The sequence below is a fragment of the Dendropsophus ebraccatus genome, chromosome 2, assembly GCF_027789765.1.
Source record: "Dendropsophus ebraccatus isolate aDenEbr1 chromosome 2, aDenEbr1.pat, whole genome shotgun sequence".
Lineage (NCBI taxonomy): Eukaryota > Metazoa > Chordata > Amphibia > Anura > Hylidae > Dendropsophus > Dendropsophus ebraccatus.
Genome location: NC_091455.1, coordinates 128,254,826 through 128,268,374, shown reverse-complemented (window position 1 = coordinate 128,268,374; position 13,549 = coordinate 128,254,826). Strand labels below are relative to the sequence as shown.

The 13,549-nt window shown below is 43.0% G+C and overlaps 1 protein-coding gene across 1 annotated transcript in view; it reads right to left on the bottom strand.

The window, feature by feature from the left end:
• ADCY2 (adenylate cyclase 2) overlaps nt 1–13,549 on the bottom strand; it is a 296,028-nt gene that overhangs the window by 108,022 nt on the left and 174,457 nt on the right. Inside the window, exon 4 of the mRNA XM_069959683.1 lies at nt 12,971–13,120. Coding sequence (XP_069815784.1) covers nt 12,971–13,120 — 150 coding nt within the window. The remainder of the gene's footprint in view (nt 1–12,970; nt 13,121–13,549) is intronic.

Below are 13,549 nucleotides of genomic sequence, written 5' to 3'. Positions count from 1 at the left end.
AACAGAAACGGAAGAAGAAGAATACGGATTACAATATAGGGATTTTCAAGCACTATAATAAACTACAATATTTCTACCATCCTAACAGAAACTATCCAGACATTTCAGGTCTAGGTGTAGGAAATGTGATCAAGATCTTTTTTTTGAATCAAAAGGAAAGTGTAATCTTGCACTTTGAGCTACGTTCCCACAATGTACTGATAAGCTCAGACAACGGCCGTTATTGTCAAACGGCCAGAATTAAAGGAGAACTCTAGGTAAAGGTTAAAAAAATGTAACTTATGCAGAAGCATATAGCATTACTTACATATCTATGCCAGTTTTTAAACTGCCAAAAATCCATTTGTTTTGGAGTTTTTTGTTCTTTATTGTGTTTCTGTACTTCCTGGTTGAGCAGTTCCTAGAATGCAGTACTGGTTCCAGAATGAAATGCTTTCCCTCAGCTGTTCATCACAGTCCTTCACCCTGCCCATTCCCTGTCCAAATCTGTTGCATAACATCTAGGCTGTGTTCACACATTGCAGTTTCATTGTGTTACTGAATTATTTGCAGTACTTTATCATTTTATTGTTGTCGCGCCCAAACAGCACACTGTATTCTCTACCTGTAACACCACAAAACACACTGTATTCTCTGCCTGTAACACCACACAGCACACTGTATTCTCTACCTGTAACACCACACAACACTGTATTCTCTACCTGTAACACAACACAGCATGCTGTATTCTTTACCTGTAACACCACACAGCACACTGTATTCTCTACCTGTAACACCACACAGCACACTGTATTCTCTACCTGTAACACAACACAGCACACTGTATTTTCTACCTGTAACACCACACAGCATTCTGAATTCTCTACCTGTAACACCACACAACACTGTATTCTCTACCTGTAACACCACACAACACTGTATTCTCTACCTGTAACACAACACAGCATGCTGTATTCTTTACCTGTAACACCACACAGCACACTGTATTCTCTACCTGTAACACCACACAGCACACTGTATTGTCTACCTGTAACACCACACAGCATGCTGTATTCTTTACCTGTAACACCACACAGCACACTGTATTCTCTACCTGTAACACAACACAGCACACTGTATTTTCTACCCGTATCACCACACAGCATGCTGTATTCTCTACCTGTAACACCACACAGCACGCTGTATTCTCTACCTGTAACACCACACAGTACACTGTATTCTCTACCTGTAACAGCACACTGTATTCTCTACCTGTAACACCACACAGCACACTGTATTCTCTACCTGTAACACAACACAGCATGCTGTATTTTCTACCTGTAACACCACACAGCACGCTGTATTCTCTATCTGTAACACCACACAGCATGCTGCATTCTCTACCTGTAACACCACACAGCACACTGTATTCTCTACCTGTAACACCACACAGCATGCTGTATTCTCTACCTGTAACACCACACTGTATTCTCTACCTGTAAAACCACACAGCACGCTGTATTCTCTACCTGTAACACCACACAGCACGCTGTATTCTCTACCTATAACACCACACAGCACACTGTATTCTCTACCTGTAACACCACACAGTGCACTGTATTCTCTACCTGTAACACCCCACAGCACACTGTATTCTCTACCTGTAATACCACACAGCACACTGTATTCTCTACCTGTAACAACACACGGCACACTGTATTCTCTACCTGTAACACCCCAAAGCATGCTGTATTCTCTGCCTGTAACACCACACAGCACTGTATTCTCTACCTGTAACACCACACAGCACTGTATTCTCTACCTGTAACAGCAGCAGCATACAGCACACTGTATTCTCTGCCTGTAACATCACACAGTACACTGTATTCTCTACCTGTATCACCACACCGCGCTGTATTCTCTACCAGTAACGCCACACAGCACGCTGTATTTTCTACCTGTAATACCACACAGCACGCTGTATTCTCTACCTGTAACACCACACAGCACGCTGTATTCTCTACCCGTAACACCACACAGCACACTGTATTCTCTACCTGTAACACCCCACGGCACGCTGTATTCTCTACCTGTAACACCACACAGTACACTGTATTCTCTACCTGTCACACCACACAGCATGCTTTATTCTCTACCTGTAACACTACACAGCGTGATGTATTCTCTACCTGTCACACCACACAGCACGCTGTATTCTCTACCTGTCACACCAAACAGCACGCTGTATTCTCTACCTGTAACACCACACAGCACGCTGTATTCTCTTCCTGTAACACCACACAGCACACTGTATTCTCTACCTTTAACACCGCACAGCACACTGTATTCTCTACCTGTATCATCACACAGCACGCTGTACTCTCTCCCTGTAAGATCACACAGCACACTGTATTTTCTACCTGAAACACCACACAGCACACGGTATTCTCTACCTGTAACACCACACAGCATGCTGTATTCTATACCTGTAACACCACACAGCACACTGTATTCTCTACCTGTAACACCACACAGTACACTGTAGTCTCTACCTGTAACACCACACAGCACACTGTATTCTCTACCTGTAACACCATACAGCACACTGTATTCTCTACCTGTAACACCACACAGTGCGCTGTATTCTCTACCTGTAACACCACATAGCACTCTGTATTCTCTACCTGTAACACAACACAGCACACTCTTTACTACCTGTAACACCACACAGTATGCTGTATTCTCTACCTGTAACACCACACAGCACACTGTATTCTCTACCTGTAACACCACACAGCACACTGTATTCTCTACCTTTAACGCTGATATTGGAATAAAGTAAAGAACTTGTTGAATTTATTTATTTTTCTTTTCATTTCCACCCACATAATAAGATCAAGCATCTTTTATCTTTGAAGATGAGTCCCAATAAGGACTTTATCCGATATTATCTTACATGGGATATTTTGGGAGATTTTGTCCAGGTGGGATTGGCAGTGCCAGCTCTGATCCTCTCTGCCGTTTAGCATCATTTACTTGTCTTCCTGCATCATTTTTGTGAATACCCTTCAGTACTGCAATGAAACTCCAACATGTGTGAACACAGCCCTAATTTCACTTCTGCACAATCAGCCAAATCAGTGCAGCAGCTGCTTCTGGCCATTCAGAGATGGTAAATCACTCAGGGGATTGGGGGAGCTAGCCAAGCCTCCTGTGAGATCACGCCCTGCCCCTGTCTGCATCATCAGCCTGTGCTCAGCAAACACACACAATGTGAGACAGAGGCATGGAATATTTGTCTACTAAGGGGGAAGGGCAGAAGGAGCAGGGGACAATGTGAATTGGCACAGAGGCCATCTTCTTAAAAATGCATTTGAAGGTTAGCATAACCAATCTTGCAGTTCATTTGCACCAGGACATCATACAAGTCTCTTTTTTCAAAGCATAAAAAACTTACTTGCATACTTTTTTTTTAAAGAGATATACCCAGTTATGTAATACACATGGTATTAAGGCAAATATAGTTAATACACATGTAAGATACATATTTAATATAGCTTGAAAAACAATAAAAATGTGTACCTAAGATTCCAGTATATGTTAGTGACATTAACCCCTTAGGGAGGGATCACACATAACGTATCCGCAGCGGATTTCATGCTGCAAAGTCGCAGTGAAATACACTGCGGATACCTTCCCTGTCACTTTCAATGAGATTACATTCAATGACATTACATTGTCATCCCGCTGTGAGTATGTAAAAAGATAGCCCCCTTAACACCTGCAGCCTGGTACATGCATTACTGGTCCGCACTCCAGCTTGCTTTGGGGGTTTTAGGCATCTGGACGTACTGCTTAGCCAATCAATGCGATGCCTCATAGCAACCCCCTTTTCCCTGGAAGTGAGGACAGGGGGTTCCTCCAGTTCCAGGAGGTTGGGCCTGTTCTTCTTCCTCCTCAGTGTCTTCCAGTAAAGGGAATGAGAGAGGAAAAAGGCTACTGGTGCACTTGTGCACCAGCAGCCTTATCATTGGCTGGAGCGCATCACATGGCTTCCAGCTTGCTCAGCCCTAATTGGCTGAGCAAGCTGGAAGCCATGTGATGAGCTCCAGCCAATGAAAAGGCTGCTGGTGCAAATGCGCACCAGCAGCCTTTTCTCTCCTATTCACTTTACTGGAACCCGGAATTGAGGAAGATCCAAAGAGATTCAATCGGTCAGCGGGAGATTCAAGTGGTGATTGTCTGGCCACTAGGTGTCTCACTCTTTTCTGCAGTCTGCTGTCTACAGCTGTTGTTAGGCTCAGTCTTTCTCTAGTAACAGAGACAACAAGATGAAAGTGGGGTAAGTGGGGAAAGGCTTGGCTACAGCTATGTTCAGAAAATGAACACACTGAATCCAGACTCTCTGCATACAAGCTGAGCCTGTCTCCCTCTCCAGAGGATTTACACTGAAAATCAAGACTTCCCTTGTCAAGGTTTCTCGCATTTTCGCAGCAGTTAAGTGTCCAGGGCTGTAGAGTCGGAGTCGGAGTCGTGGAGATGTTCAATGTTCTTTGGCTGCAGCTGTGTGTGTGTGTGTGTGTGTGTGTGTGTGTGTGTGTGTGCGCGCGCGCGCGCGCGTGCTATGGCTGCAGTAGGTTGTATGTGTGCATGACTGCAGCAGGCTGTGTGTGTGCTATGGCTGCAGCATGCTGTGTGGGTGTGTATATGCTATGGCTGCAGCAGGCTGTGTGTGTGTGTGTGCGTGCTATTGCGTGTCCCCACAGTGACCTTCTATATCACTGTGTGACCTCTATATCACTATGTGTAACCCCTCTCTATATCACTATGTGTGACCCCTCTCTATATCACTATGTGTGACCCCCTGTATATCACTATGGCTGACCTCTATAATACAGGTATCTGGCATTGTTAGCAGTGTGTCTGTGTGTATGGTGAATATTTAGTTAGAAACATAGAAGATTGTCAGCAGGAAAAGACCACCTGCTCCATCTAGTCTAGTTGTGAGTAGTTCAGGACATGGAGGCTGGAGACTGGCTGCATCCACTGCACACACAGGAGAAGCTGCTTTATATACAGTATTCCTTTATTCACTCAGAAGTCGCCCCAGGATCATGTAGGACATTAGGGAGAAGCTGCTGAGCCAGTGTGAAATATAACTCCCCTGGTATATTACTGGACATTTATAAAGGAGTAGGAGTCAGAGTCGGAGCCTGTTTTTTACAGGAATAGTTGTACTTTGTAATGGCGTCTTTCATTTTACCATAACATGTATGACGGAATCCAAAATATATTATTTATGAAGATATAAATAGGTGAAATCGTAAAAAAGAATGCAATATGGTAACATTTGGGGGCTTCCTGTGTCTACGTAATGCACTATTTGGTAAAAGCGACATAATACTATTACTCTATAGGTCAGTCCGAACACAACCATATGCAGGTTACACAGATTCTCTAATGTTATATATATATTTTTTTAATGAAATCCTTTTTTTTGGCAATTAATTATTAATAAAATGGGCCTATTGTGACGCTTATAACGGTTTTATTTTTTCACCTACGGGGCTGTATGGGATGTCATTTTTTCCGCCATGATCTCTAATTTTTATTAATACCATATTTGTGAAGATCGGATTTTTTGATCACTTTTTATAAATTTTTTTAAAAATATAATGTAACATAAAATCGGTAATCCGCACACTTTTTTCCCTCTTTTCGTCTACGCCGTTCGCAATGATGCTTGTTATATTTTAATAGCTTGGACAATTACCCACGCTACGATATATTATATGTTTATTTATTTATTTTTATATGTTTTATTTATATAATGGGAAAGGTTGTGATTTAAACTTTTATTGGGGGACGGGTATGGGGGTAGTGTGTTAGTGATTTTAACTTTTTTTTTAATACATTTTAAGTCCCTTTGGGGGACTTGTACATTCATTACTTTTATTCTCATCACTGATGATTGCTATGCCATAGGCATAGCATTGATCAGTGTTATCGGCACTCTGCTCATTGAGCCTGCCTGTGCAGGCTCAGTGACCAGAGCGCCGATGGGACCGCACAGAGGCAGGTGAGAGACCTCCGGCGGTCCGTGTAACTGCGGGACTCCCCCTGTCACTTACACCTAAACGCTGTGGCTGCGATCGTTGTGTTTAAGGGGTTAATGTCACACTGCAGCATGATCGCTGCAGTGTGTCACTAACGGTGAGGTGGCGGCTGCTGATTGCAGCCGGCCCCCACCTGCTATGAAGCTCAGGACGTACCAGTACGTCCAGGGTTGTCTGGTAACAGACTTCCAGGACGTACTGGTTCGTCCTAGGTCGTCTAGGGGTTAAGGTCTACCATGTCAGATACATCAAACATGCTTATATTTTTATTTTTTGACTGTCACAAGTTATTTAAAGCCTTCCGGTAGCATTAGTATTAGAATTTAAAGAGCTAATTTCCTGTTGTCACCCAGCGGGGAAATTTATTTTAGAAGTAAACTAACATACTACACACTATTCATTTGTATATTATTAGAAAAATCAAACCAGACCAAAATGAGTTCATGTCAGCATGGAAACCAAACAGGTTATAATAACACTTTTACTCTTTTATCAAACCACCTAATATGACAATATATACACATTTTGTATACAATAATCTATGGCACATTTTCCGACTGGAAAATGATTGGAAATAATTATTCTGAAGGTATATAAATGGAAAAGTGCTATTTACATATTTCAAGGTCCTTCCTTGTTTTTGTATGTTTTTATTCTGAAGGTACATTATTTCCTGTGCTTTTCTTTCACCTACCTTATTGAGGAAATAAAAGCAACGGTGTGTAGTATGGAGAGGCTGTGTATGTTTATCTATATAGGTAATGTCACCTATCCCCGGCTGATACTGCCATGCCTTATTACCTGTTTAATGTGAATATTCTGTTCGCACTTGTTTACTCTTCTAGACTTCTAGAGGGCACTTACAATTCTCTAAGTTAATGTGAGAGATTGATAAACTTACATAGGAAACTTATTAACTTCAAGATATTTTTACAACATATTTTGTTAAAGTTTGGTATTGTTAGAATTGCCAAACGCAGTTGGCCGCAAAAATAGACAAATATATAAGAGTAGTAAAACAAATGCAAGGAAATACAAAAATATAGACCAAAAACTTGTCCTTGTATTACATTTCTAATAGTCAGTAGTGATATTGATAATTAGTACTCAATTATCCTACAGTATGGCATTATTAAACCCCTATTACAAGGGGCGACTAGAGTAGCAAACGAGCGGCCGCCGCTATTACACGCAGCAGCGAGCAGGTGAGAACAGGTGGAGCTGCGGGGAGGTGGGGGATTCCACAGAGCGACGGTACCAGATCGTTGCTGTATGTTCAAAAACAAATGTTGCAACGATCGAACGCTGCCTTCTATTAGACGGAACGGTTATCTGCCGTAGCAGTTGATAATAGTTCCGTGTAAGAGGGCCTTAACTCAAATCCATAGTTATGGTCATACATCCTAGTGAAATGTCTGACAATAATGTTAATCACAAACTTACATTTCAGGTGTAATAACTAGAGATGAGCGAACCGGGTTCGGGTTCGAGTCGATCCGAACCCGAATGTTCGGTATTTGATTAGCTGGGGCTGCTGAACTTGGATAAAGCTCTAAGGTTGTCTGGAAAACATGGATACAGCCAATGACTATATCCATGATTTCCACATAGCCTTAAGGCTTTATCCAACTTCAGCAGCCACCGCTAATCAAATGCCGAAAGTTCGGGTTCGGATCGACTCGAGCATGCTCGAGGTTCGCTCATCTCTAGTAATAACCAATAATCCTAATGCAAACGTGAATATTCGCACCATTTAGACCAAATATGTATCCACTTCTTTGTGGTGTTTTGCCTATTAGCTATGGATAATTCCATCTGGTAATTTAAATTTGTTACTGACTCCACTTCTTGTATTGTGGGTTACTTCAAGTTACCACAATATTATTGTTAAAGGTGGTTCCTCTTATTGAAGGGATATTCAAGCATTGTTTTTTAAATAAATCACCCCAATATATAACTTACAGATAGAATGTTATCACTAATATTACTGGCTTCAGCAGGTATTTGCTGACAGGAAGTGGATAAATGAAAAAACTACACAATGTGGTATTGTCTGTAGCTCCACAGCTTCTCCCTCCACTCTGAGATCATACATCATTTTCTGCTGTGTCAGTAGCCTTGACTGAATGTTTTCTATAAGTCCAGGCCCTGCCCCCTTAGTGATTTCATTATATCTTCCCAGCCCCTACATCGTACATTACCATACATCTGTTATCAGGGCCGTATTAATAGCCGCTGCCGCCCTAGGCGCTAAACCTGAAGACGCCCCTTCCTTGGGATAGTGGAGAAGAGTGGTTTGGGCCAAATGCCCCCCCCCCCCCCCGCCCTAGGCACCGGACCACGAGTGCTTAGTGGTAAATACAGCCCTGCCTGTTATATATCTAATACCACTTTTTCCCTATATATAGCTTGTAACACTGGCACATAAGACAACGTTTTTGGTAAAAAAGTAAGTAAGTAGCCTCTTAAAATAGATTTTTTAATAGTCCTTAATAAAATTTTAGGAGACTGGAAACATGCAAAGTGAGTGCCTTCTAGAAAAGTAAACTAGTGCAAACAGAACATTCGCATTAAACAGGAGATAAAGCATGGCAGTTTTTAAAAGGACATCAAAGTACCCCTTACTTTTTTCCCTCCTGGCTTCAGAATGTTGGTGTTAGGACTCGGGCCGTACGTTCGGCTCGGCGTCCAATTCAGCCATAATTCTTTTTATGTTTTTTCACATACTCTGCTCTGCTGTTCTGTGTTGTAGCAGAGGCCAGGGTTTCACTCCCCTGGCTGGTCAGCATAGGTGTTTTGAGTGTTCACTGATTGTTGACTGACAGCTGACTTACCAGTTAGCTGTCTGTATCTAGACAGGACCTGGAGCCTCAGCCCCAATCAAGTCTGGGGCTGGGACTCCAGGCTCCATAAGTATCAGCCCTGTGGTCTCATTTCTTGCCTGCGATAGAACCTGGTTCCTCCTGTGTATCTTGACCTAGCATTACTCTGACTTTGTACTTCTGATACCTGACCTTTTGGCTTGGACCTCGACTATTCTTTGGATCAGGATTTTGTACCTATACTCGGACCTCGGACTTTTCCTTGCTTGTTTGTTAGTCTTGTCTCTGTTTTTCATGTATTCACTTTGCCAGGTTAGGGACAGCTGCCCAGTTGTCTGCAGCTACTTAGGGCTGTTGTGGCAAAAAGGTAGGGCCAGCTGGGGTGGGTGCCAGTTCTAGGGCTGCACTCGTCTTGTTTTCCCAGACCCCCTACCTGACATCATCCCAGGCCCTTACCTAAGTCACTCCCGGCGGTTCGGCATGAGTACTGATATTACGGTCGCCGACCGCCTTGATGAGTTGACCACCAAGCTCAAGGGCGTAGCCGGTTTAGTGGCTCTGTTGTCCAGCCGGGTGGACAATCTGTGTCAGGCTACGTCTACGTCTCCTGTGACACAGACCCCTGAGACAGCACCGGTTCAGGTAGTACAACATAAGACCAAAATGGTACTACATGACCGGTTTGATGGAAATACAGACAAATTTCGGACTTTCAGGGAGTCATGCTATCTGTATTTCCGTTTTAACTCTTTCGTCTTGGACGCCGAAAGGGTTGCTCTGGTCATTTCCCTCCTTCAAGGTCCGCCCCAGGATTGGGCCTTGGCCCTTGCTCCTGGGGCTCCGGAGTGGAATTCTGTGGAAACATTCTTTTCCTCCCTGGGCCAGATATATGATGATCCAAACCGCGTCGCCATGGCAGAATCCAATCTTTTGACCATCCAGCAGGGACGTTGCACCACGGAATACTGCTCCAATTCCGCCAGTGGTGCACCCTGACTCGATGGCAGGATTCTCCCTTAAAGACCTTGTTTCGACAGGGTCTCTCTGACCCCATAAAAGATGTCATGGTTAGTCACCCCATCCCTGACTCCGTTAGTGCTTACGTGACGCTAGCCATAACCATTGACCGGAGACTAAGAGAGAGGAAACAAGAAAAGATGGGGGTGACTAACATACAGTCAAGTTCCAGCCAGCTTCCCAAACCCTTTCCCAAAGTGACGAAGACATCTCCCCCTCCCATGACCTCTGACGAGCCTATGGTCTTGGGATCTGCCTCGGCCCGAAGGAGATATCGCCTGGAGCACTCTCTCTGTTTATACTGTGGGAAACCGGGTCACTACTTGAAGAACTGCCCGTCCAAGCCTCCACAGAAGTCAGGAAACTCCAGTGCTTGAGTGATGGTCCGGAGGGTCACTCAAGCACACAGGTACCTCCCAAAAAATTTGATACATTTTTTCTGCCTGTGACTTTAATGTCTAAGGATGTTGTTCTTTCATGCTCTGCTATGATTGACTCAGGTGCCGCCCTGAGCTTCATTTGTACCTCTGTAGCAGAGTCGCTAGGTCTGGACTTGGTTCCACTATGCTGTCCCTTCACGGTGGCGGGTGCGGATTCTGCACTGCTAAAGGGTGGAGCAGTTAAATTTTGTACTCCTGAGATTTCCATGCAGCTTGGGTGTCTTCACCGTGACGAAATTTCTTTCTTTGTTTTAGATAAGCTAGCCGCTGATATCATACTAGGCTGGCTTCTTCTTCGTAGAGAAGAAAGACGGTGGTTTGCATCCCTGTATCGACTACAGGGAGCTAAATAAAATCACCATAAAGGACCAACACCCCCTTCCCTTGATCCCCGATCTTCTGAACCAGGTGGTAGGCGCTCGTTCGTTTTCCAAAAAAGACCGACGGGGCGCCTACAATTTGATCCGGATCAGGGAAGGTGATGAATGGAAGACGGCATTTAACACTTCCGAGGGGCATTTTGAACATTTGGTGATGCCCTTCGGGTTGAGTAATGCCCCCGCTGTCTTTCAGAGGTTCGTCAATGACCTATTTCGAGATTTGTTTGGCCAATATGTAGTCATTTACCTGAATGACATTCTCATTTATTCCCCCGACTGGGAATCCCATGTTAAACATGTCCGTGAGGTGTTATATAGGCTTCGGAAAAACTCTCTTTGTGCCAAGTTGTCTAAGTGCCTGTTTGGTGTCAAGGAGGTTGCATTTTTAGGGTACATTTTAGTGCAAACAGTGCATAGTGCAAACAGAACATTCGCATTAAACAGGAGATAAAGCATGGCAGTTTTTAAAAGGACATCAAAGTACCCCTTACTTTTTTCCTTCCTGGCTTCAGAATGTTGGTGTTAGGACTCGGGCCGTACGTTCGGCTCGGCGTCCAATACAGCCATAATTCTTTTTATGTTTTTTTCACATACTCTGCTCTGCTGTTCTGTGTTGTAGCACAGGGTTTCACTTCCCTGGCTGGTCAGCATAGGTGTTTTGAGTGTTCACTGATTGTTGACTGACAGCTGACATACCAGTTAGCTATCTGTATCTAGACAGGACCTGGAGCCTCAGCCCCAATCAAGTCTGAGGGTTGGGACTCCAGGCTCCATAAGTATCAGCCCTGTGGTCTCATTTCTTGCCTGCGATAGAACCTGGTTCCTCCTGTGTATCTTGACCTAGCATTACTCTGACTTTGTACTTCTGATACCTGACCTTTTGGCTTGGACCTCGACTATTCTTTGGATCACGATTTTGTACCTATACTGACCGGCTGTTACCGACTTGGACCTCTGACTTTCCTTGCTTGTTTGTTAGTCTTGTCTCTGTTTTTCTTGTATTCACTTTGCCAGGTTAGGGAACGCCGCCCAGTTGTCCGCAGCTACTTAGGGCTGTTGTGGCAAGAAGGTAGGGCCAGCTGGGGTGGGTGCACTGGTTGCCTGGGTGCACTCGTCTTGTTTTCCCAGACCCCCTAACTGACAGTTGGTTTATTTTTTGAGTATAATACCTACAGATGAGTGAAGCAGTCCGAAATTTGTTTCGTGAGCTTTGCAAATTATTATTCAAACACATTAAGATTTGCGAATCGAATCTTAATGAATTTAATTAAAACAGCCAAAACTATAGTAGCTACAATACTAGGACTATTACAGAAGGGCAAATTTGTTAAAGCATGTTGTTGTAAAAGTTTAAAAAATCAGAACAATAAAAAAAAATGTCAATCTGCCAGTCAATCATCCTATTTCCGCCACTCATCTCCTCTCTGTCCCTAAATTGCTCTGTTACTCTCTCCCTGCTGTGTCCTAACTGCCTTTTGTGATCCTGCTCTCTCCTCCACACACAGCTGACTGTCCGCCTCTGTAAACAAACCGCCTTATATAAAGGGGGAGGCGCTGACATCACCCACAATCATCCCTCTTGTTCTTTCCTCTTCTCTCTGTCCCTATGTCACTCTGTTAATCTCTCCCTGCTATGATCTAACTGCCTGCTGCCATCCTGCTCTCTCCTCCACACACAGCCGACTGGCCACCTCTGTTAATTGCCCGCCTTATATAGAGGAGGAGGTGCTGACATCACAGAGGGGCCTGCAGCTTATTGAATGGGCACTAGGGATTATGGTTAATCCCTTTCTTCCACCCGGTGACGCTCCAGACAGCAAGTGCAGTCACCATTTTGTTTATTTGCAAATTTCCTTAAGGAACCAGCGGGAATTCGCTTCGCAGAATGAAGTGAATTCACATTGTGATTAAAATCGAATCTTGATTTGCTTTGATCATTTTTAATAATAACAACATATTTTTATCTACATATTGAAATCCCTCACAATTATTATTTTTGTCCTGAAAAAAGTAGAAATGACGGTATGTTTTGACTCTCTAAAGCAATGATGTCTACATACATATTATGTGCCTCCAAAGTGTTATAACAAAATAACTTAAAAAAATAACCTCAATAGAACAAACTTAAGTAGTGTAGCCATTTGGTTTACAATTACATTTAAAAATGAATTCCTCAGACACAAACTTGTAAAATTAGAAATAAAAACAGTCATTACCTGCTGGCGTTTTTCACACTCCAACTTAATGCGTGACTTAATGCAATTACAAGTATCTTGATATGTCTGCTGTAGAGCAAGCTCCATAAGATGCTTGTGGTAGGCTCCTGCCAAGTTCCCACAGATAAAAATAATCACATTTGCAAGTATCTGCAAACAGAGAAAATGCTGTCACCCAAACTGGTTTAAAATATATCAAACAATGAAGCAAAAAGCTGTAAAAGCAAATAATTTTTAATGGCATAATGTACACTGCACAGACACATTATATCCTGATAGTCACCCAATATTATCTAACATCTCTCTATTTATCTATTAGCAACATAAAGTATACTATATATAGACATTATTATAGCGCTTACGCGGAAAAGATTTGTCCTTATAATTAATTCTGAGGTTTCTTATTTTGGGCTTATAAAAATGGAGCAGATGAAAGAACCTCTAATTCCAGAGTATGTTTTGTCCTTAGTTTTATAAACAGTAGCGAAAGATCAAAAATACGACTTATACCGATTGCTAGTATTCTACATCTATTGCACAGCTTTGCAAGAAGCAGGGACACCTGGGTTTGAAAATTTA